This window comes from Chlorocebus sabaeus, chromosome 3 (assembly GCF_047675955.1).
Source record: "Chlorocebus sabaeus isolate Y175 chromosome 3, mChlSab1.0.hap1, whole genome shotgun sequence".
Taxonomy (NCBI): domain Eukaryota; kingdom Metazoa; phylum Chordata; class Mammalia; order Primates; family Cercopithecidae; genus Chlorocebus; species Chlorocebus sabaeus.
In genome coordinates, this window is record NC_132906.1 from 82,213,611 (window position 1) to 82,239,599 (window position 25,989).

At 37.6% G+C, this 25,989-nt stretch overlaps 1 protein-coding gene across 1 annotated transcript in view; it reads left to right on the forward strand.

The window, feature by feature from the left end:
• PCCA (propionyl-CoA carboxylase subunit alpha) overlaps positions 1–25,989 on the forward strand; it is a 435,698-nt gene that overhangs the window by 158,515 nt on the left and 251,194 nt on the right. The window contains exons 9-12 of the mRNA XM_007960786.3: positions 4,191–4,269; positions 9,239–9,341; positions 16,821–16,915; positions 21,778–21,928. Coding sequence (XP_007958977.1) covers positions 4,191–4,269; positions 9,239–9,341; positions 16,821–16,915; positions 21,778–21,928 — 428 coding nt within the window. The remainder of the gene's footprint in view (positions 1–4,190; positions 4,270–9,238; positions 9,342–16,820; positions 16,916–21,777; positions 21,929–25,989) is intronic.

Genomic DNA, 25,989 nt, shown 5'->3' on the forward strand with positions numbered 1-25,989 from the left:
TATTTGATTTCTATGTAATTCTCATGTGCAGCTTTCATCTGGGGATTTCTTTCCTTTCTGTCCGAGTTCTTTCTTGAAGTGGGGGGGTCTTTTCTCTTCTGAGGTCCTATAACCCATATCAGGACCTATTCTATCCATCTAGAGGACTGTTCTACTTCCTGAAATATCTTCTGTTTTCTTTTTACCTTGGATCTTTCTTTGAGGAAACAAAGGCCTTGCTGTTAATTATAGGTGTTTTGCGATTGGTTTTAAAGAAGACCCCCACTCCCCATCACATCTTCTCTATGATCCATGAGAGATTTCTGATTAGTACTGCTATATTAGGAATAAGACATTTCCTAAGAAATACTTTTCTTTTCCCTTCTTTTTATTTTTCCTTTCCCATAAGTATATTCTATGAAATTTTAGTTCAAGAAACTGTAGGCGAGAAAACCACATAAGATTCTTTATTGTACAGCTTGCCCCTGTTACATCAATAGGGCGTCACTTTATCAGCTTTTAAGTTACCAGGTTGTGCTATCATGTGTGGCATGGATTTTGCTTGAAAAGTAAGGTTATTTATCATGTCTTGAGTAGGTAAACATGACATTATCAGTTGGTCAAAAAAGATAATTCTTTTTAACCTGGAATCCATAACTAAATGGAAGATCTCCTAAGCGCCTAGAATCTTCCTTCATTCATCCCCTTATCTTCCACATCCAAACTGTCGCTAACTCTACTCTTTGTCTTTCTCTCTATCTCTGTTGCTAGCTGGACTGCTGCAAAGGCTTCCTCATCAGCTCCTATTTTCTACCTTTGCTGTTTCACAATTCATTCATTGCACAGCAGCCAAAGTGATCTTTTAAAATGCTGTATTAGGTACTTCCCTTTCCTGTATCACACCTTCCAACTTGTTCCTTCTGTCTGGACTCATCCCCCCTCATTGATTTTCAGAGTGCTCTCTCTATCTCGTCATTAGGTTCTCAGTTTAAATACCAGTTTTCTCAGAGAAACATTTTCAAAGAGCAGTAACCCTATCACTCAGTTACATTTATTCCCTCCGTGTTGTTTTATTGTAGCAGTCATCACTATCTTACATTGTATATAAGACATACATTCACTTATTATTTATATTAATATATGTACATACATACATAAATACGGCAGCCTTGACTTCCTGGACCCAAGCGGTCCCTTCAGTTCAGCCTCCCAAGTAGCCGGAATTAGAGGTGTGAGCCACTCCACCTGAGTCACACATATATTTAGATGCATGTATGTTTGTATATCATTGTCTGCTAGATAGCAGGGAGTTTTCTGAATTGCTGGTCTTCGTAGCCTGCAGAGAGCCAGATAAGTCTGATAGTGTATATTCAGTAAACATTTTTTAAGCTGATGAATACAAATTTGATAGTAGAGTTAGAAAGAAGGCTGCTTGCTTTGTGGTAGAAAGTAAGATACACTGGTAGCTGGGAGGTGAGGGACCCAGAGAAGATATCTTCTCCTGCACTTAAACCTGCCCTTGAAAACTGAGTCCAGAAAAGTAGGAATGGAAACTTTGTAGTACTTTGCTAACCTAAGTTTCTGTATTTTCTTCATGTATTTTCTCATATAGTACTTAGTAAATTTCTTTTCGGAAGTGTTAGTGCCTCTTTTACTGTGCAGAAGGGAATAAGGAGTGGAGACTATCTCTGTGTTGGAGGTGCAGTGTCAGTAGGGGAGTCACTTCTGTGTCTGGGGTGAGATAAGGTAGTAGCAGTAAGCATCCAATGAGAGGACCTGGAAGGTGAGGAAAAACTTGGGAAGAGCACTAGGGCTTGATTTTTGTTTTTTTTTAAAGCAATCTCTTCTACTGGGACATTCACCTCCTTTTAAGGAGGTGTATTAGTCTGTTCTCACACTGCTAATACATACCTGAGACTGGGTAGTGTATAAAGAAAAAGAGGTTTAATGGGCTCACAGTTCCACATGGCTAGGGAGGCCTTCACAAATTCACAAATCAAAATTCAGAAATCACTGTGTAGTCCAGGGTCCACAGTAAATGACTAAAATAAGATTAGTAACTGGAACCAGAAGAACTGCAAATTTCCTAATCCTCAGAGGGAACTGAATGTAGTGGAGATGTGGGCTATCTCTCAGCTCTAGTGGTTTCCTGTTACATGGATAAATGGTTTGTGATGATACATTGATAAAATATTGTTTTGAGAGGATGGGGGTAAGGATCTATTAAGTTGTTGTAAACAGGATTTTGCAGGTATACCAGTTTCAAATTTTTAGATTGGGCCTTTTCACTCCCCTAAAACAGGCTAATTCTTCTCTACTGATTTCATTCTGATTATTTTATGCTTATTATTGTGAATGAGACAAATACCATTCTTGCCTCTCTCATGCAGGATTAAAACTCATGCATAATCTCATGCAGAATCAAGAATCAAAGCGTGCACAATCTTCCATACTTTGTACCCATCTATGTTTTCAAAATTGTGTTTTCTTTCCCCTACCATCCTGCAGATAACTCTGTACTTCAACTGAATTGTTTTATTCATTCCTTAAACTTGTCCTATAATCTCCACCTCTGTTTTCCCCACTATTCCTGCCTGAAATGTTCAAGTCCTGCTCATTCTTCTTAGCATCATTTATATAGCCCTTTCTTTGTTTTCTTTTTTTGGAAATGGAGTCTCGCTCTGTCGCCAGGCTGGAGTGCAATGGCGCAATCTTGGCTCACTGCAATCTCTGCCTCCCAGGTTCGAGCGATTCTCCTGCCTCAGCCTCCTGAGTAACTGGGACTGCAGATGCACACCACCACACCCAGCTAAGTTTTGTATTTTTAGTAGAGATGGGGTTTCACCATGTTAGCCAGGATGGTCTTAATCTCCTGATCTTGTGATTCGCCCTCCTCAGCCTCTCAAAGTGCTGGGATTACAGACATGAGCCACTGTGCCCAGCCTAGATGGCCCTTCTGATAATACACTTTTCTTAATTATTTTTCTGTCTACTCTCTATGATCCTTTCTGTTTTGAATAGCCAGTGATAGAATTATTTGGGTCCTTTGCCTCTCTCTTCCTGGATTCGAAGGCTCCCAATGTAAGAGCATATTATCTTTCTTCTCAGTGCACTGAACATTGTTTCAAAAATACCAGCCCATATAAACATCATGAACATATAAAAATTTTAAATTAAATTAATTGTAAAACACTTAGGAAGCAGGTGCCATTTTAACGAAGTTGAAGTTAAGAGTGATGTTTTGTGGTTTGGGGTGCAAAAGGTCTGTGACGTTTGGCTTTTGCTTCCCTTTGCCTCTAAGGATCCTATAGCTTGAGTTGAGTGCCGTTAGAGCATCACAGGCCAGGAAGGATCGATAAGGCTCACTGAGCTCTTTTTTCTTTAGAAAAGATCATAAACAAATGGTCCCAAACATAGGAGTATCTCCACCTTGTTTTTAGAAAACATCTAAAGGGGACGTTTACACTTTTCTTGATAAATCGTTATAAATGACTCTTGCTGTCAAAAATTTTACTGTATAATAACTAAATACTTAATCATGTAACTGATGACAATTTTATGAGTTTAAAACTTTAGCTGGAAATGTCCTTTGTTTGGACCTTTGTATTTTCATAACACCCTGTTGAATGTATGGAACAGTGGAATAGCTTCTCCATTGATACCAGTGAACCCTGGAGCTTCTGCTCCAGCCCATAGTATCATAGCCATGTTTGGGTTTTCCCCAATACCATCATGTCAGTTCTTGCTGATAAAAGCTGTAGGGGTTCTCTGTGACTCTTCAGATGAAAATACCTGAAGTACTTGAAAATCGCCATTTTTGAAAAAAGGGAATTTAGTTTGTTATGCATGCAAACCTCAGTTTTGGACATGTTTGTTGGTGCTATATAAGTTGCTTCTTATCTCTTTGGTTGCTTAATACTGTACTTCTGTTTTTGGACTCCACTGTTAATTTATGTATGTTTTCTTAGCTTTTATTACTGGGGAAAATATTATGTTTATTGGTAGAAGTACCCTTTTTTCTTTTATAATGGTCACACTCTCATTTTTTAAATACATTATTACATTGGTATTATTTTCCTGACTCTAAAGAAAGGAACTTTTAAATAAATTAATTATTGTCTTCTGCGTTATTGAACATGTGGTCAGTTGTCATGTTCATACATCCCTATGATCAAAGTCTGAACTTCTGTCTAATTCTTCCCTGCTGTTAGGCTACCCTGTCATGATCAAGGCCTCAGCAGGTGGTGGTGGGAAAGGCATGCGCATCGCTTGGGATGATGAAGAGACCAGGTGAGAGGCTGTCCAAAATATACTTTTGATGAAAACTGCAGTTACTAGAGTTTTATTAGACTGACAGGTAAACAGATACCAAAAGCATAATGGAGTAATTACAGTAACCATCTAATTTTTACACTTTTGAATGGGGAAAAAGATTGAAATTATGTGGAAACCTTCCTTATTTATATTTTGATGATGATTATCTTATTATAGAAAGGGTTTTACTATTTTAAACATTAACAAAGGATTTTCTTTTTGTTTTTACAGTATATTTTTAAAAATTGCAGTCATGATTCTATTTTCTGGGCAGAAATTACTAAGATTTGGCTATATAATTCTAAATGTCATCTAAAGATTTAAACCAACTATATTTAAAAGCAGTTATAATTTCATTGAGACTTAATGTATTACCTCAGTATGTACTTGCTTTCCTTTGCTAGTGCATAAAAGTAGTGAATTACCTTGATAATTTTAGAGTGTGAAATATATTCTTTTTCCTTGAGTTTGAAATTACTGTGTCCTTTATATGGAATGCACTCTTACTGTAATTTAGAATACTTTTTATGACCCAGTCTCAGAAGTTACACAGGTTTCCCTCCAGTGAACACAGCTTCTACTCAGATTCAAGGGGAGGGGACTGAGTCTCCACGTCTTCATGGGAGAGTGGGCGAGATTCTTAGAAGAGCACATGGAATGGGAGATACTGTTGTGGCCATCTTTGGAAAAGACAATCTGCCACAGCCCATTTTGTGGGAAAGAATGGTATCATAAAGAAGTCGAACACAATGGTTTTGCAAGAAATGTGTATTTTGTGGACTTCAAATTTTTTTCTCATTGTTTTTCTGTTTTGCACAGTACTTACATAGCAATTTCACTGAATGCTTAGCGCTTATTTTTCATTATTCATCTTAGGATCTCAGGTTTCTTATTAGTCATTTCCCCAGGGCTACTGTTAGTAATATACTCTTTTATGGTGCAGATTACTCTTTATAGTTTCCTGGAAGTGAGGTTTGCTGTGCTGCTGTTGATTTATAAATTTTAATTTAAGAGCTTAATATTTTGAGAAATCACCATATCCATTCATATATTAGGCATCATTGTGTAAATAATTTAGCTCTTTCTTGGCGAGTAAATAGCACATTGATTCAAAATATGTTTATAAAATTAATAAAAATCCATGAATAATTTTCTACTTAAAATATTACTGTCTTCAACTTGATAAATAAACTATCTCAGAAAACTTGAGATCGCACAGGCGCAACTATTAGATTTAGTAGTACAAGCTCCTCATTTTAAAAAGTTGCTCTATAACCCTTATTTATTTTGGAAAGTCAAAACTACCTGAAAAGGGAAAGAACAGTACTGCAAACATGCCTATGCTTGTCTTTTGGAGCCACTAACCGTGGACACCATGCCACAACTTATCCACCCCTTCTTTTCCTCTCTCCCTCTAGAGAAAGTAATTGCTTTTTACATAATCCACAAATATTTTATTTTTCAGGTACAAAGGAAAATTTAGTGCTTAATTGCTTTATTCCTTTATCCTAAGGGCTGTCTTTTTCTTGTAACATCTTTCCTATTATTTTGTGGGGGGAAGTAGCATCTATGACTTGTCTTAGAATCTGTAGGACATCTGAAAGATTTTTTAAAAACTGTAATTTTTTTTTTTTTTTTTTTTTTTTTTGTGACAGAGTCTTGCTCTGTAACCCAGGCTGGAGTGAAGTGGCACGATCTTGGCTCACTGCCATCTCCGCCCCCTGGGTTCAAGCGATTCTCCTGCCTCAGTCTCTTGAGTAGCTGGGACTACAGGTGCACGCCACCACACCCAGCTAATTTTTATATTTTTAGTAGAGATGGGGGTTTCACCGTGTTGGTCAGAATGGTCTCGATCTCTTGACCTCGTGATCTGCCCACCTTGGCCTCCCAAGGTGCTGGGATTACAGGCATGCACCACTGCGCCCAACCTGTAATTATTATATAGTAAATTTGGATGAGAATTATGAAGATTGTTGAAGGTTCACTTAGATATATTCATAGTAGTCTCTGACTTTGTTTTCCCTGTTCAAGTTTAAATGAAGTGTATCACATGATTGAGAAATTGTGTCTATATTTTTGAATATCCTTACTAAGACTTTTGGCATTGTGAGTGCAATTTCTCTTTTATTTTTGTATTCCTAGCATCTGAAATATATCCAGGCACAAAGTTCAGTAAATACTTACTGAATGAATGTATAATTGAATGTCACAAATGATATTCATAATAGAGTTTCCCATGAGTTCTAAAATATGTTATTGGCGATGCTTTCAAACTTGCTGTTTATTTTATTTTGGTGACTTTGACTTTTTACTTGGGGTGGTGTGGGTTTAAATGCAAAATGAAAGCTCTCAATCATTATGGTGGAGGCAAACTGTAAAGTGCTATATTTTTTCTTTCTGTTGTTGTATCCAATCTAATAAAAAGTTGATTGTATGGTATTGAAAACTAATTAATTTTGCTTCCAGTTTCTTTGAAGTTTGCAGCCTCCTGAGATCTAAACTTTATTCCCCTAAATCAATGATGTAATGGAGGACTGATACCTTTCCTCTGAGACCTCTGAGAAATAAGAGTTTTTTTGCAATGTTTTAAAATTTTTCTTCTAATCAGTTTTACCTGCAGTGTTGTACAAAAACAAGCAAATTAGTTGTGTGTGTGTGTGCTTTTTTTTTTTTTTTTTGAAATGGAGTCTCGCTCTGTTGCCCAGGCTGGAGTGCAGTGGTGCGATCTCAGCTCACTGCAACCTCTGCCTTTTGGGTTCAAGCGATTCTCCTGCCTCAGCCTCCCAAGTAGCTGGGACTACAGGCGCATGCTGCCATGCCTGGCTAATTTTTTGTTTTTTAGTAGAGACGGGGTTTCACCATGTTGCCCAGACTGGTCTCGAACTCCTGAGCTCAAGTAATCCACCCGCCTCAGCCTCCCAAAGTGCTTGGATTACAGGTGTGGGCCACGGTGCCTGGCTGCAAATTAGTTCCAATATTACTAGGTGGAGTGTAGGATTAAATGATATTATTTTAAAATTGTAATAATTAAAACTCATTTAAATGTACCAACCTGCATTACCATATGACGAAGATTATCATTAAATTTTTCTATTTGTAGTCTCTCATCACCAAAACTAGAAGCAGCTCTTGAGATGAAAAACCGTCCTTTAAAAAAAAAAAGGAAGAACAGTCAGACTAACAAAACAAATAGAGCAGTAGAGCTGACATTATTAAAGAAAACGCAAAACAAGCAAATCAGATAGTTGTTTCTTATATTACTAGATGGACCATTTGCAACTTAAAGGACTGGAAGAATTTGGTTTCAGTATTGTACGTTAAATGCAGACATTTAATCTTCAGATTAAGAAACTTTATTAAATATAAAAGGAATTAAAGCACAAAAATAAGCAAATTGGAGAGTTATTTCTAATAATACTAGATGTACCATTTGCCACTTAGGGGATTAGAAGAATTGGTTTTAATGTTGTACATTAAATATGGGTATTTAATGTTCAGATTAAGAAACTATTAAATGTAAAGGAATTAAATTTTATATGCGGAATTTATCAATGGATAGAAGGCAATATATGCTCAATTACTTTTAGGCGAGCAAGTTTGTTTTTTTTTTTCCTTTTTCCTTTTTTTTTGAGATGGAGTCTCACTCTCACCCAGGCTGGAGTGCAGTAACATAATCTCTGCCCACTGTAACCTGTGTGTCCCAGGTTCAGGCCATTCTCTTGCTTCGATCTCCTGAGTAGCTGGGACTACAGGCATGGGCCACCACACCCAGCTAATTTGTGTATTTTTAGTACAAACGGGGTTTCATCATGTTGGCCAGGCTGGTCTCAAACTGCTGACCTCAGGGAAGCCACTGTGCCCCCCCAAGTTTGGGTTTTTAATGCATTGGTCAAATGAGCCTATTTTATTTGAATAATAGGCATATTTTAATAGTAATGATTTAAATTATAGTTTGTGAACAAAATATATAAAGCAATAATTAGGTAAATATTTTTATTTTTAAAAACTATACTTTTATAATTACTAATTTTGATCAATTTTATAGAAGATAAAATTGTGATGATCTGTGTGGGTGTATGTGGGAGGCAATTGCATTTCAAGATGTGGATTTAAAATATTAAGCAGTGTTCTTGAGAATCTTCCTATTGGATGTTCAGTCTCAATGAGTGTATTTGCTGTAGTTCCACTCCAGTCATGCGGGTACTAAACCCTTTACATTTTTCTTTGCATCGTCTGACTTCTGAATCAAACAGATGTATTTTTATATTTTTACTAGTGGAATTAAGGTATAGTATGGTTGAAGAAATGGAATTAATTTTACTTGCTCTGTATGGTTGATTAAAATACCATATTTAGGCTGGGCACAGTGGCTCACACCTGTAATCCCAGCACTTTGTGAGGCTCAGGCGGGAACTCCCTGAGGTCAGGAGTTCGAGACCATCCTGGCCAACATGTTGAAACCTTGTCTCTACCAAAAATACAAAAATTAAGCGGGTGAGGTGGCTCACACCTGTAGTCCCAGCTACTCGGGAGGCTGAGGTGGGAGATTGGCTTGAACCCGGCAGGCAGAGGTTGCAGTGAGCTGAGATCCTGCCACTGCACTCCAGCCTGGGCGACAGAGCGAGACTCCGTCTCAAAAAGAAAAAAAAAAAAAGGAAAAATAATTCATATTTAGCAGTTGGTAAAGTATCGGCATTCCTGTTTCAATGGAAAATCTAGGATCTGGGAAGTTAAATAACTCATCCATGGTCACAGAGTTAGGGAGTGGAAAAGTTGCAGGTCAACCAAAATTAACTTAGTTATTTGTACATTGAGTAAAGTTTTTTTTTGCTTTGTTCAAAGTAAGCCAAAATAAATATTTAATTGATGTGTTTTCTTTTATAATGATAGCTCTGTTTGTTTTGTTAGTCTGACAGTTCTTCTTCTTCTTTTTTTTTTTTTGCAGGGATGGTTTTAGATTGTCTTCTCAAGAAGCTGCTTCTAGTTTTGGCGATGATAGACTACTAATAGAAAAATTTATTGATAATCCTCGTCATATAGAAATCCAGGTTGGTACATTTAGAATGCTTTTTCATTACTGTGACTTTAAAATAATATCATTTAATCCTATTGGAATGATCTTTTCTTCCATTTACAATGATTGTGAATTGTTTTGATACGTACAAAATAAATAGATTACCTGCCTTTGGAATCTGTTGTACTTTCTGTTAAAGTGCTAGGATGCTGCTTGAGATTGGGAACGATAACAAAAATCTACCTCCAAAAAAAGCATTCCCAAGATAGCTAACCAGGCTATGTCATTCCAAGACTGGGCCATTATAGGGCATTTTTTAAAAAAGAAAAGTGCCTGACCTGGACTCCTGTACTACTTCAGTTTACCAAATGTCCATATAGCTTGCTATGACAGGCGTTCTGCGAGGAACTGGTTGTATAGAGATCTGTAAATCATTTCTTCTATTCAGTTTAGGATATTAATCCTTAAAGTGGTAAGACAAAATGGGTTTTCTAAAATAAAACAAGGAAGAAGACAAGTCTGTTGAAATTTTCATTTGCCTGTTGAAAATGCCTTCATGCTAATTTTATACATTATGATTATGAATTGATATGTAATAGCTAAAATTGATTTTAAAAAATGTCAAATTAGAAATAACGAATTTTAAGTATTTTTTAAAATCTTAATTTGGTGTGGAGAGAGAACCAGATAAATAAAAGGTTTTTTGTTGACCTTGTATTTTCTGACAGGGGCATGATATAAAAAGTCCTAGATTCTGTCAGTTTGTTCTTTAAGTTTAATGGTCACTTTACATAGATATTATTTATGGGTAGAAAATCAACATTTAGATCCTCAAATTTTCTAAAGTGAGAAAAAATATCCAAACTTATATAATCAGTTGGATGTTTTACAACATTGAACACAGTTTATTTCCGAGGCTAGCAGGCTTTGTTTTTGCCTTTTTAAAAAGATTTTCTAAATTGAGATATTGTATATATATGATATCTGTATATCATATATATATGTACAGTGAAATCCATAAATCTTAAGTGTACAATTCAAGACAATTTCTATACACACACATCTAATTGTATAACAACCATCCATATCTAGATAGAGAATGTCCCATCACACCTCTTCCCAGTCCATCCCTACCCGTGGCCACCAAAAGTAACTGCTGTTCCTATCTGATGTCATAGATTAGTTCTTAAATTGTGTAAATGAAATCCAGTGATGTACTCTATCTTGTCTTCTTTTTCACACATCATCGTGTCTTCGAGATTCTTCCCTGAGGTTCTGTTGTCCTTTGCTTCTCAGAATTGCTCTGTGCTCCTCCATTGTTTGACTCACCTGTAGTTTATCCATTTTCCTATTGATGCATCTTTTTAGTTTCTTTATATTAGAAATAAATTGCTGTGTCTTTTTATGAACATATATACATCTCTCGGATAGACTGAGGAGAGATATTATTGGATTACGTAGTAAGGTTATTTTTAGTTTTAGTGGGTACTCTGGTTGTACTAATATATACTCCCACCAGAAATACATGAGAGTTTCCATTAATGCCACCCCTGCCAGCATGTGATATTTTCAGTTTTTAAAAACGTTTAGCCATATTAGTGGACTTGTGATGATATGTCTGTTTAATTTGCATTTCCCGGATGAATGATGATGTTAAGCATCTGTTTATAAGCTTATTGACCATTTGAATGGCTTATATTGTGAAGTGACTTCTCAAACTTTCATCCTTGCCTTCCTTTTTCAAATTAGATTTTTAAAAATTATTGGAATGTCAGAGTTCTGTATCTATTTTGCTTATGAGTCGTTTGTCAGATGTATGTGTAGTGTATCCTTCTCCCTTCATGCGGCTTGCCTGTTCACTTTGATGATAATGTCTCTCAAAGAACAGAAGTTCTGAATTATAGTGAAGTCAAGTTTAAGTCTACTTTGTGTACCCTAGTTAGGAGTTTTTTGTTTTAGGTATGATATTTAAGTCTGTTACTCTCCTTTAATTATTATTGTTTTGTTTGTTTGGTGTGAGGCAGGGTCAGAGTAATTTTTAAAATTCTGATATCCACTTTCTCCAGCATCATTTATTGCAGTGACCATTTGTTGCAAATTAAGTGAGATTTTGTCATTGTCTTAACTATTTTGCTTTTATAATGAATCTAGAAACCTGATTCTGTAAGTGGTCTAGATGTATTGTTTTTCTGCAGATACTTTTGATTCTTTTTAGGTTATTTGAATTTCCATGAAAATTTTAGACTTCACTTGTCAACCTGTTCCCCCTACAGACACCTATGCCTACACCCACCCACTCCCACCTCCACCTCCATCTCCACTCCCACACACCCCATCTGATGGGAAATTTGTATTTGGGTCGTATTGAATCTAGAGATTATTCTGGGGAGATTTGACGTCTTAACAATGTTGAATTTTCTTTTCTTTCCTTCCTTCCTTTCTGCGTTCCTGCCTCCCTGCCTCCCTGCCTCCCTGCCTCCCTTTCCCTTCCTTCCTTCCTTCCTTCCTTCCTTCCTTCCTTCCTTCCTTCCTTCCTTCCTTCCTTCCTTCCTTCCTTCCTTCCTTCCTTCTTTCTTTCCTTTCTTTTCTTTCTTTCTATCTCTCTCCCTCTCTCTCTCCCTCTCCCTCCCTTCATTCCTTCCTTCTTTTCTCTCTCTCTCTCTCTCTCTCTCTCTCTCTCTCTCTCTGTCTCCCAGGCTGGGGTGCAGTGGTGTAATCATGGCTCACTACAGACTTGGCCTCCCAGGCTCAATCAATCCTTCCCCCTCAGCCTCCCCAGTAGCTGGGACTGTAGACGTGTGCTACCACACCCAGCTACTTTTTGCATTTTTTTGTAGAAACGGGGTTTTGTCTTGTTGCCCAGCTGGTCTCGAACTCCTGGGCTCAAGTGATCTGCCTGCCTCGGCCTTCCAAAATGCTGGGATTCCAGGCATGAGCCACCGTGCCCAGCCTACAAAGTTGAATTTTCATGGATCCATGAACTGGAATATCTCTTCCATTATTTAGGTCTTGTTAATTCCTTTCAGCACTGTTTTGTATTTTTGAGTGTAGAGGTTTTGTGTATCTTTCATTAGATTTATTCTTAGATATTTGAGGCTTGCGTTATGTGGCATAGTCTATTATAATAAAGCTTTTTCAGGAAGCAGTATAGCTTAAATACTGTTATAATTTTAGATACTGTTATAAACGTTATTTTCTATTATAAATATTATTTCGGATCTGGTATCTTTGGTAAATCCACTTGTTTATTTTGTGTATTTTGATGACCTTTTGCTCAGTGACAAGCCACCCCAAATGTGGTGATTTAAAACAACATTTAAGGCTATGCAAGAATTTGAATATACTTAAGATCACCGAACTGTACCCTTAAAAATGGTTAAAATGGTCAATTTTTTGTTATAGTATGTTTTCCCACAAAGCACACCACAACATTTAACGATTCCTCATGATTCTCTGGGTTACTTGGGTTCAGCTGCCAGTGCTTTTGCATCACACATTGTTCTCTGGGGCAGTCGTTATACTGTGACTTGACTGAGTGTCCCGTGTTAGGTGCCCTGGAAGGATGGTGTAAAGCCTGAGCTCAGCTGAGACACTTTGGTGGGCAGTGGGGCCTCTGTCTTTCTCTCTGTGAAGTCTTGGGGTATCTGTACATGTCTTCTCCATGTAGCATTTCTACAAGGATATCCAGAATTCTTGTCACTGGTCAGAGCTGCTTGAAATCACTGTCCTACCCTTTGAAAGTTTAGGCTCAGAACTGGCACAAAATGACTTTTGTTGCATTTGCAAAGTTCCTTCCCAGTCTAGAATCATTGCTGGATGGGATTATATAAGGGTGGGACTACCAGGATTTGTGTTGTACATGGAGTCATCTTTGGATACTACCTACCACAACCCATTCTTTGGCCCTCAATGATCATGCCCTGTCATAAACAGAATACATGCAACTTCCTTTCCAACTTGGTCCAGGTCTGGATGCGACTTTTTTTTTTTTTACGGAGTCTCGCTCTGTCGCCAAGGCTGGAGTGCTGTGGCGCAATTTTGGCTCACTGCAACTTCTGCCTCCCAGGTTCAAGTGATTCTCCTGCCTCAGTCTCCTGAGTAGCTGGAATTACAGGCTTGTGCTATCATGCCCAGCTAATTTTTGTATTTTTAGTAGAGGTGGGATTTCATCACGTTGGCCAGGCTGGTCTCAAACTCCTGACCTCAAATGATCCACCCACCTCAGCCTTCTAAAGTAGTGAGATTACAGGCATGAGCCACTGTGCCCAGCCTGAGACTTCTTATGTATGGTCCTTCAAGAACAGTTCTTCTGGTGCAAATACCTGAATTTAAAGTCTCATATTCATTCATCCAGTGTGCAGTGATGAGAAAAGGATATGACACTCCAATAAATACCCCTATTTGACACAGTTAAGAAAGGGAGGCACACAGTAGTCATTGGTTCTTAGCAATTGAGACTCAGCATGAAAGCCGAGAGATCCCTTTTGAGGTTCTTGCTGTCGTAATTTGGCTGAGAAAATGATGGTGGTTTGGGCCATAGGGTTGGCAGTGGAAGTGGTAAGATGTGATTGAATTCTGGGTATTTTGTGAAGGTAGACCAGATTTTCTAATAGATGGATGTTATGTACAAGAAAAAAAAAAAAAATAAGGTGATTTTAGGGTTTTGGCCTGAGAAATAAGAAGAATGGAATGGCCTTTTACTGAGATAGGAAAGACTGTGAGATGTGCTTGTTTCTGAGGGAGGAAATCTGGTTATAAAGTTGAACAAATCAAGGTTGAAATGCCCATTAGATATCTAAGTGTAGGTGTTGAGTAGACACTTGGCTCTTTAAATCTGTAATTTAAGGGAGATACTTAGATTGTCCTTCTTGTAAGATCCTAGGGGCAGAATTAATTTTGTCTTTCACTGTATTCCCCATCTAGCACTTGTTCACACTACTGGAAGACCACTTAGGTAGGCTGTTTTATCTTTAACTAGTTGAATTTCCTAATAGGCCATGAGGTCCTTAAGCATAGAGAGTAGGTCTTAGTCATTTGCTGTCCCCAGCAACCAGACCATTGTCTTTCACTTTACTAATACTCAATAAATGTTTGTTATTTTGTGTTAAGTAATTACATATCTAGATCAGCTTTTTAGTTTATTTTATTTAGCCATAGCATACAGCCTGGGTGATACTTTCAAACATAGGTGAAAATGCCTCCCAGTAACTTAAGTAGGCAACACAGATGTTCTCATATCTGATCTATACTTGGAAGGGTTTTTAGTTTACTTTTCTTTAGTTTTCACTTATTTATTTGTATTAGGTAATTTCTGCACATGATAAAGGGTAATCAATAAAAAGTAAGCATCCCTTTTACTCTATTTCTAAGTCCTCTAGTTTCTGTCCCTAAATGCAGGCACTGTTACTGTTTCTTGGCTATTCCTCTGTACATAGTCTATGAAGTATATATATGTGTGTGTCACCTATTTTTTTTCACATAAGCCATTATATACTATGTCCTTTCCACAATGAAACTGCACTGGCAGCGTGAATGGCACCTCTCTTTGTGGCGTAAACCAGTATTTCTCAACCAGGGCACTACTGGCATTTACTGGGTTGGGTATAGGGATACCAACGGGCTTGCATTATGTGACATAGTCTATTATAATAAAGCTTTTTCAGGAAGCAGTATAACTTAGAGATTTTTCTACATTCAGTATGTGTAAACCTATAAATTTTTTTTAAAAACTCATGATGCATTTAAGGATTAACTGCTCTTAAAAGCAGTATTTATTTATAATGTTTTCTGATTACGTGGCTTCCTCATTTATTTAATGGAATAAATAATCACCAAATCATTTTTGTTGAATGCCTAGTAAGTGCACAGAATTTTTAAAAAATGAACTGGGAGACTATACAGAATTTAGAGAACAACAAACTCTTGATTCTGTATATGAATCTGATATTTTATAGTTGGAAGTATTTCTGAGAATTCATGGTTATTTTGGCTTTATTGCATGGAGACTGTCTACTTTTACTTTTCTTGTCAACTAGAATTTAAAAAGAGGTTGAGAGTTATTTTAATGATTTCAGATATGTTTAGATTTACTTCATGCAGCCACCTTTGAGTCTTAGAAGATTCCAACTTATTGGCATTTTATTGCTTTATGTTTTCCTTCATTGCTTGGAATCATTCTTGAGTTTCAGAAAGGGTTTGTTCCTAAAAATTAACTTTACAGTCATATATTAACTATTTATTTTACATTTTACCAATTATAACCATAATATTTATTTATTTGTTTTTTTTCAGCAGCCATATAAAATATTAAGACTGATACTATCTGCTGTTTATAATGCGTGAAGAAACAGAATGACTTGTCCAAAGAAGTTGCATAGCTGTTTGGAACTAAAATTAGTGCCTGGCCTTTCGGCTTCTAAAACAAATCTTACCTCTGTAAATCTAATATATGTATTTGGAAGTATAGATCAGCTTCTTAAATCTGAAAATAGATTGGTCCATTTCTGAAAATCAGATGTTCTAGGCAAAAACTTTAATAAAGAGCTGCTTTTGAGTTTCTGAATTTAGCTGAAAAAGATACATATTAAATTTGAATTTCAGATCAACAATGATATTTTTAAATCATTGTTCCATGTAGTACTTAGGACATAGCTAGAAAAAAATTATTCATTGTTTGTCTGAAATTCAAATGTAGCTGGATATCTTGTATTTTATCTGGCAATCTCAGCTTATTTTCCATTACAGGTTGAATATATCTCTTAACTGAAATGCTTGGGACCAGAAGTGTTTCAGATTTCAGAATTTTTTGGGTTTTGGAATATTTGCATTTATACCTGCTGGTTGGATATCCCTAATCTAAAAATTCAAAATGCTCCAGTGACCATTTACTTTGAGCATCATGTCAAAAAATTTCAGCTTTTGGAGCATTTTGGATTTCAGATTTTCAGGTTAGAGATGTTCAACGAGTATCGCAAATGGGAAAAACTATAATGTGTTGTATATTAACTCCAGACCTTTTACCAGTTTCCTAGAACAAAAATAAACCACAGTAAAGACATCCATAGATAAATAACAGATTACGTATTGGATGTAAATGCATACAGTGTCATTTCCCAATCAACAGACATTTAATAATGTTAACTTCAAGCAGATGTTTGTAATAAAGCTGTGGTGGCAGTCCTCAGCAACATTGACATCCAGTGTTTATCCCCTTCACTAACACTCAGCGTCCTTCACAAAATTTGTACAACTGATTCTGATATTTTACTCATTGTATTTGAAAGGTGATATGAACACTTTTTCCTCAAATCTTTTTGATAAAAATGTTTTATTGAGCTTTGGAATAATAAAGTTTTCCTCTATTAACATGAATCAAAATAATGTTTTGAGAGGTATGTATATACTATGAGGTTTGAGTATTAAAAACCAAGAGATGTTGCATGGCGAAAATATTAATCATCATCTACCTTGTGGGTGTGGTTATATGGCTTTTCAAATGGTATTGCTCTTTCAGGTTCTAGGTGATAAACATGGGAATGCTTTGTGGCTTAATGAAAGAGAGTGCTCAATTCAGAGAAGAAATCAGAAGGTGGTGGAGGAAGCACCAAGGTAAGTCTCTCCCAGGGAACGTTTATAAAGCGACTGCTTTTATGCATTTCATTCATTCACTCATTCATTCATTCAGAGACAGGGTCTCACTCTGTTGCCCAGGCTAACGTGCAGTGGTGCAATCACAGCTCACTGCAGCCTCCACCTCCCAGGCTCAAGTGATCCTCCCAACTCAGCCTCCCATGTAGCTGGGACTACAGGCGAGTGCCGCCATGCCCAGCTAATTTTTGTATTTTTTGTTGAGATGGGGTTTTGCCGTGTTGCTCATGCTGGCCTTGAACTCCTGGCCTCAAGAGATTAGCCCACCTCAGCCTCCCAAAGTGCTGGGATTATAGGTGTGAGCCCCTGCACCCAGCCACATTTCTTTTTGTATTTGTTTGCTTTATTGGCTACAATTGCACTAATGTTCATGTGGACTCTCTTACTGCATATTTTTATAATTAAGAATTTGTTACTTGATTTCTTCAGTGCTTTAATGTATAAAAATGAGAGAATACTTGAAAAAGAAATGGGTTTTTATTAGAGGAGAAGTTGGGTAGACAACCAGCTATGCCTTTGGCAGGCTTCTAGGAAGTATGGAACCTGATGGTATTTCACGGGATTTCTGAGATATATGTCTTCTAGACTTTCATGTTGGTGAAGGGTTCATAAAGTTGGTCCTGAATTTATCCTACCATGAAAGGCTTTTGGAGTGTGGTTCTTAGAAATTCCCTGAATTATCAGAGCCACTTTGGGTACTTCTCCAGGGCACCTTTCATGAGTTTGGTGTATGGAGCCTCATTTCTTTTTTTTTTTTTTTTTTTTTTTTTTTTTTTGTGAGACGGAGTCTAGCTCTGTCGCCCCGGCTGGAGTGCAGTGGCCGGATCTCAGCTCACTGCAAGCTCTGCCTCCCGGGTTTACACCATTCTCCTGCCTCAGCCTCCCGAGTAGCTGGGACTACAGGCGCCCGCCACCTCGCCCGGCTAGTTTTTTGTATTTTTTAGTAGAGACGGGGTTTCACCGTGTTAGCCAGGATGGTCTCGATCTCCTGACCTCGTGATCCGCCTGTCTCGGCCTCCCAAAGTGCTGGGATTACAGGCTTGAGCCACCGCGCCCGGCCTGGAGCCTCATTTCTAATTTGATGCTAGTTTGCTATTTAGATATACTTTGGTATTCTCTTTGTTCTTAAAAATCCTCAGGTGAGTGTTCCTAGTAATTTTAAATTACCAGACACTAAGAAATATAGCTTATTGTAGCTTTAATCAGCCGAGCTAGCATATCTTGATATAATGCCTATATAGTTTCTGAAAATAGTGAGAATGTGAGTGTATTTTTAATCCCAGAGTAATGGTAAAAATTAAACTCTATTTTAGTTATGTTGGTTTTTAAAAATATAGCATGGTGTATTAGTTTTAAAGCATGGACCCCAAATCCTTTGACATTTTTCTCTTTGAGCAGTGAGGGGAAGGATCAGTGTTCCCTTTTCTTGATTCTGTGCTCTGTGAATGCTTGACCCATAGACTTCCTAGAAGTGATGCTATGCCAGTTTCCAGCCCAGGCCTTGGGAAACTGCCAGCGTCCACTTCCTGTTCTCATGGGCTGCTTGTGCTTACACGCCAGCCAGTATGCTGTGAAGAACTGTGTAGCTTACATAAGATGTGGCCATCTAGTTCTCAAGGCCCAGGACCAGGATGTAAGAAGGGAGGAAGAAGAAAAGCCAAAGGGAATCCTCTTCCTGTGTCTTTAGGAAGATCCTGGAAGATGCCGAAGCTAATTACTTGGTGTTAATCTGAAGTGAGACACTTAGCTAGGGAGACTTATAAATATCTTTTTCTTAAGAAACCGTGTGCTGAGCTAGAACTAATTCTGTAGTACTGTAATACTGTAGTATGGAAGAAGGCGAAAAAGGATACCGGTAGAACAGTAAGAGTCTTCAACACACTTGTCTTGTAATTTTCTGTTTCATTGACTGCATTATCAATTCCAATTCAATTAACATTCTGTTTTTAGTCAAAATCTACTCAAGTCTTACCTGGGATAGAAATCTTTCCCAGACTGGGAACTTTGAATCATAAAATCTGTTTGTTTTTTCTCTTTGTCTAGAAATGTAAACTTCTCATAATGAATACCATATCTACTTATTTAGAGAAAAAAAGGAAAATTTACAGCAGTAGGAATCAAAATGAAAAAACTAGAACTAATCATTAATACTGACTTGATACGTATTTGTACACTGTGAAATGTTAAAATAAATGGAATGTGCAGTTTTCAGTTCCTAGAGTAAGAATTGCCTGGGCACGGTGGCTCACGCCTGTAATCTTAGCACTTTGGGAGGCTGAGGTGGGAGGATTGCTTGAGCCTAAGACTTTGAGACCAACCTGGGCGACATAGTGGGACCTCGTCTTTACAAAAAAGTAAAAAATTAGCTGACTGTTGTGGTATATGCCTATAGTTCCAGCTACTTAGGAGGCTGAGGTGGGAGGATTGCTTAAACCCAGAGGTCGAGGTTGCAGTGAGTCGAGATCATGCTACTGGATTCCAGGCTGGGTGAGAGAGCAAGACCCTGTCTCAAAAAAAAAAAAAAAAAATTAATTAAAAAAAAAAAGAATCTACTAATGTGCTTTGAGGGCAATGCTAGCTAGGGTCATTCATATCTCTGGGTATCTAGCAGGGCTTTTGAAAAGGACAAGGGCAAGATCAAATAGGAGAAAGAGAGTTTCACTCAACTGCACTGAGATTCTCCAAATGTTGTGATATTAATTGTTAGTTGGTTTTTTTTTTTAGTTGCATTAGTTTTGTCAGCCAATTATTGAAATGTCATCTATGTCTATACATTAGCTTAATGCAAACTGTATTATCGATAAGATTCAAAACACTTAAACCCATTGTTTTATTCTAACGTCACCAAAAGGGAGACAGTAGGAAGTACACTTCCCACCTGTGAACTGTTCCCCCTCCCCCACCCCAGGCCAACTTGAATATATTCAAGGCTCTGAGTCTAACTAGCAATCTATATGAAATAGAAATGTAATGTGAGTGTTAAAAGACACCGTGGAGTTGCATGCAGTTGAACCAAGAATGGGAGGAATGAGACAGTAAAATGACCAGATCCTTGGCCAGAAAATGGGGAAGGGGGCATTCTGGGTTAAAAGAGTCTTAAGATACAAAAACCAATCAAATGCAGTTTTGGACCTTATTTGGATCCTGATTCAAAGAAATCAACTGTATAAAGGTATTTATGAGACAGAGAAATTTGAATACCAAGTGGATATTAAATGCTTTTAAGAAGTGGATATTAAATGTTTTTAAGAAGTTCTTGTTTTTTGTATAGTTGTGTTACAAAAGAGTACTTTATCTCATAGAAACAGATAGGTATGTTTTTACAAGTGAAATGATACCTAATTTGAGATTCACTTTAAAAACAATAAAGGGTGGGCCTGGTAGAGAAGTGGGCATGTAGCACAGATAAAGCCAGAGTGGCTGTGGATTAATAATTACTATATATCGGAGGCAGGTTCATGCAAGTTTATTATACTATTCCATAATAAAGCTTTTCTAGCATGTTGTCTCAGTCCTGCTCATTTGAGAATAATTTTAACCCACAAGTAGAAAAGTAGTTAAGTTTTGTTTCTCAGAGTCTTTCTTTCATAGAAGCAAAATCTGTGAAAATGCCGAAGTGGTTTGATGATATTTTTTCAGGGTTTGTTGAAATCATTTTAGCTTAACTTGCCTGCCTGAAGGTGGGTTTGGTATCCTGAAGCCAAACATGCAGGATTTAGTGGATATATTGCTGATTCTTGTTATTCGTGGCGGCTATGTTCTCCAAAGTCACCTTGGTTACTGAATTAGTGTACACTGAATAATTGCCCCAGGGGAAATACAGTGTTAGGTTCCTGTGAGCCTTTGCTCATAACATTTTCCTCAGTGGATTAACACATAATTTTGTTCTATGTGTATTTCTTATTTAATATCTGTGGTTGATTCATTAACAGTGAACTCACAATCCTGGCCAACAAGACTCTAACACATGCCTGAGTGAAGCTTATTCCACACACATTTTCTCCAGACAGTATTTCTTGGCCTTCTTGCACATGGAAACCCCAGACAGCACCTAAGCACAATGCTTGGAGGGCCATTTCACGCAGTGAAATGACACACACACACACAAACACACATAAATGCAAAAAAAGTGACACTAACTAGACCTTGAAAAGGACGCTTGTTATAGTATGAGCATTGAAACAGGAAGGGAGAGCATCACCTTGTTCAGCCTTAGCATGCTGGAGTCTCAGATTTTTCACCTCTCTGCACTTGTTCACAAAGGACCATGAAAGTGCCTTAAGTATTGATTTTGGGGTTACAAATAAATTTCAGCAAGTAGGCACATTTGTAAATATGGACTCTATGAGCAATGAGGATTGATTGTGTATGTTAGTTTCTAAGAAGTTATTTTTCTCCCAGTTTTTGGCTCCAAGCAATTCTGAATATATATGTAGATATGTTAAATATTAGAAGTTGAAGAGATAACAAGAATCAGCAATATATCCACCAAATCCTGCATGTTTGGCTTCAAGATACCAAACCCACCTTCAGGCAGGCAAGTCAAGCTATACTTTGTAAATGGATTGAAGTTGCAGAGTAATGTGAAAAGTTCAAATGTTAGTTTTATACAAATCCAAAGTTGACTTATTTAAGCATGTTATGCTTAATAATATAGTCAACATATATTATAAAACGTATATAAAGCATCATATTTTGAATTCTTAAATTGATATACATGATCTATTTCTGAGTAAACTTTAAGAAAATGTTTATGTAATGCACACAAAAGATAACTTGATTTTTGTCCAAAATGTAAACAAACACTTTTTCTATATATGTAGCATTTTTTTGGATGCGGAGACTCGAAGAGCAATGGGAGAACAAGCTGTAGCTCTTGCCAGAGCAGTAAAATATTCCTCTGCTGGGACCGTAGAGTTCCTTGTGGACTCTAAGAAGAATTTTTATTTCTTGGAAATGAATACAAGACTTCAGGTAACAACAACTGTTTTTTATTCCTCTCCATGCTTCTGTACTTTACCCTTCCTTCTCCACCCCTTTTTGTTTTGTAAAAGTTAAAAAATTAACTCCGTAAAGTGTTAAATATTTAGTTTTTATGCTTGTGCTAAGACATCTGTTAGGAATGACGGATAAGTATCCCTCTAAAGTTCAGTATCTAGACCTCTGCTTTGTCACTGTTAATACTTTATGTTGGAAATACCACTTTGTTTTTTTCTTGAACCTTTCTAGATGAATTGTATTTGTCAGTGTGTATGTACTGTTAAGAGAAATTACTCTAGCTATTATAAATAGGAAGTGATTCAGTGATTACAAAATCTTTGGAAGGATGGAGGAAGGAAGGGTACCCAGAATGAACTTCCGGAGTGACCCCCACTGCTGTACCACCCAGCCAGGCTCCCAGAGGAACCGGCACCTCTGCCACAGTGAGGAGGTTGAGAATCAAGTGGCTGCTCTTGGAACTGTTGGCTTTGGGGGACATATTCCTTAGTTCTAACCAAATCTCAGGAAACTACTGGCGTTGTAACTGGTGGCTTTATTTCCTTCCTTCTTCCCTTTTTTCTTTTGTTTAAATTGTGAACTCTACAGAAACATACATAGAACACAGGTGTATAATTGAACATATTATTATAAGGCAAAAATCGATGTAAACATCAACTGGATCTAGAGGTATTTACAAAACAGCCAGCTCTTTTTACACCAACCTCATTTTCTTCCCCTTCTCAATGATTCTGATTCCCCCTCCATCTTCCCTAGAGCTGTCTCCTGTCTGACTTCTCAGAACCTTCAGTTTTCATATCATTCTTCCTTTGAATTATACATACCTAAGCAGCATTATTGCTTTTGTTTGTTTTTTAAAACTTTATATTAATGGGATTGTATAGTATTTATTCTTCTGTGCCTGGCTGGCTTCTTTTTTCAGCATAGTATTTGTGAGATTCATGCTATTTCATGGAACTCCTGTATGATACGTTTTCTAAGAAAATGCCACTATTTCTTTATCTATTAGATTTCTATAGATAGTTTATTTCTAGTTTTATGAAATTTGTGTTGGTTTGCTAGGACTACCATAACAAATGATCATAAACTGTAGCTTAATACAACAGAAATTTGTTCTCTTACACTTCAGGAGGCCAGAGTCTATCATGCAGGTTCCAGCCGAGTGAGTTCCTTCCTGGGGGGTTGGAGGGAGAATCCACTCCATGCCTCTCTCCTGGTTCTGGTGTTGCTGACAGTCCTTGGTGTTCCTTGGCTTTGGCAGCATAACTCTGATCCCTGCCTCAGATGTCATGTTGCCTGCTCCCTGTGCATCTCTGTGTCCAGAGTTCCGGTTCTCTATAGGGACACTAGTCACGTTGGATTCAGGACCCTTCCTATTTAGTACGGCCTCATCATGATGTGATTACCTCTGCCAAACTCCTGTTTCCAAGTAAGGTCATGGTCACAGGTTGTAGGTGGATGTGAATTTTGACAGGACACTCTTCAGTGCAGTACACCATTCAAACAACACATGTGGCCTACAGAGGTAAATAGATTAGTGCTTGCCTAGGACTGGGGTGGGCGAGTGGGGGAATTATGGGCTGATGACTAAGGGGTGGAGTAGGACAGGAGAGACTGAGAAAGGCATACTTATGCCTAAAAACAGTGTCAGCTCTTCTTCTGTTAGGCCTTTGGGGGACGGGGTGGGTGGCAGGGCGTGTTGAATCACCGCAGGCATGAGCTGGGTCGAGCTGAAAGCATTCCTGCTGTGGTTTTCACATGTGCACCAAGGGGCTGCTTGTGGGGTTTCTGCATGCCTGCTTCATCCTGAGTTTGAGGGCTTGCCTCTGACCCTGTGCTTCATGGGAGCTGTGTCTTTATGCCTGTGCGTCTTTCCCAGAGGGAGACTCCCGTGGGCCCTGGTTAGCCCTTCCGTGGGTGCAGGAGGGCTGTTTTCTGTTCCCTGTGCCCTAGTGGTAGACAGACCTTGTGTCCTTGAATTTTGAGGTGAGTTCCGCGGTGGCCCTGCCGCTCCCCAGCAGTCGGGAAGCTGATGGTCTGGGCTCCAGGTGGATTTCTACCTCTTTCCTGATGGTTATCTTTCGCATGCTGTGGCTTTCTTCATCCTTTTACTCTCGACCTACCTGTATGAAGACAGTTCACATGTGCCTCTGTAAGCAGTGTGTAATTTTTCAGCCCAGTTTGATATCTTCGTCTTGTGTCTTGACCATTTGCTCCTTAGAAAGTTAACAGAAATGCTGGTATATTTGAGTTTAAATTTCTAATTTTAAAAAATATTTTCTTCTTGTACAATCTCTGGTCTTCTTCCTTTTTTTCTTTCTTTTGCAGTATTTATCATTTAATTTTTTTCCTGTACAAGTTTGGGGATTATAAATACTTCTGATCTTTTGGTAGAACCTCTACATTACAACATACATCCTTAATTTATCAAAATCTGATAACAGTATGTTTTCACCTGAGCTACCAGACTGTACAAGGGAGCTTAGAACATTTAAAATCTGTTTACTGTCTCCTGACTTGAGTACAATTATCCCTCAAGGCCATTTCTCTTATTATTTTAGTCATCATTTATTCCATTCCTCCCACATATTTATGTTTTGTTTGTCTTACTTTGTTTCTGGTAGTTTCTTTTAGAGGTTTACTTGTGACAAACTCTTTTTGTTGACAGCCAATGACTTTATGTTGCCTCGTTCATGAAATGTGTGTTTACTCCTCTTAGGCATCTTGGCTGTGTGCAGTGGCTCACCCCTGTAATCCCAGTGCTTTGGGAGGCTGAGGTGGGAGGATCCCTTGAGCCCAGGAGTTCAAGATCAGTTTGGGTAACATAGAACCTGTCTGTACCGAAAAAAAAAAGAAAAAGAAAGAATTACAAATCTTAGTTTGGCTAGTATTTTTTTCAATTTATTGAAAATATTATTTCACTGTTTCTGGCGAGACTTCCCCACTCATTCTGTATTCTGCTTATTTGGACATAATTGCTTTTTGCTTTTGGTAGCCTTTATGAATTTCTGTTTTTCTCTTAGATTGTCTTTAACTTTTCGCTGATTCTCATACATGTATACACGGAATTTATTGAATATTTTGTCTGTAGATTAACGTCTTTTAATATTTTTTTGGAAATTCTCCACCATTACTTCTGGAACAATCACACACACACACACACACACACACACACACACACACACACGAATAAACCTATAACTTTCATTTTAGACCTCCTTAATATATCTCTTATGTTTCTTATGCTCTCTTTGATATTTTTCATCTTTTTTGGAAAATTTCGTCTGTCTTTCTTACCTTCCCTTATGCTGTATTTAATTAATTAATCACCCATTGAGTTCCTGATTTCAGTTGTTTATATTTCAGTTCTGAAATTTCTGTTTGGTTCTTTTAAAAGTATGATTCATTGACTTTTATCTTTTCTTGTCTCCTATTTGAATTTTCAATTTTGACTTTTATTTTTTGAACATAATTAGCTTATTTGTTTTGTAGTACGTGTCTGATATATTGACATATGACGTCTTATGACTACTTCTATTACCTGTTTTTTGTGCTGTTTCTTGGTTGTGCTGTTGAGTTCCTGTTGAGCCGTGTTATTATACTGTCATATACAGTTATTTTAAAAATTGTTATTTTATTGATTAATTAAAACCCAGGATGATGGATTCTTTCTTACAGAGATTTTTCAATTTTTTTTCTGCTGCATGCCTATGGACAGTAGTATTTTGTGACTACAGCAATCTAAGCTCAAAGTGTAAGGTTTCTTGAGCTCCTGAAGGAATATACAGCCCAGTTGCAGTTCTAGAGAATGGTTGGTTTTATTCCAGTTCAGTCTTGTCTGTAGGTTGCATTCCTTTATGGTGCCCATTGAAAGTGGGGGTAGTTTATCAGGGTTCTTTGATAAACTGATATTTTTGGTGGCCTCCTGTCTTCATGGTTATGCTTTTGATTTCTTGATACCACCAAAAGTATAGCTAATATTCATAGTCCTTTTTTCCTGGAATGGCAAATGACTTTAGGGCAGAAATGGTGTTGGG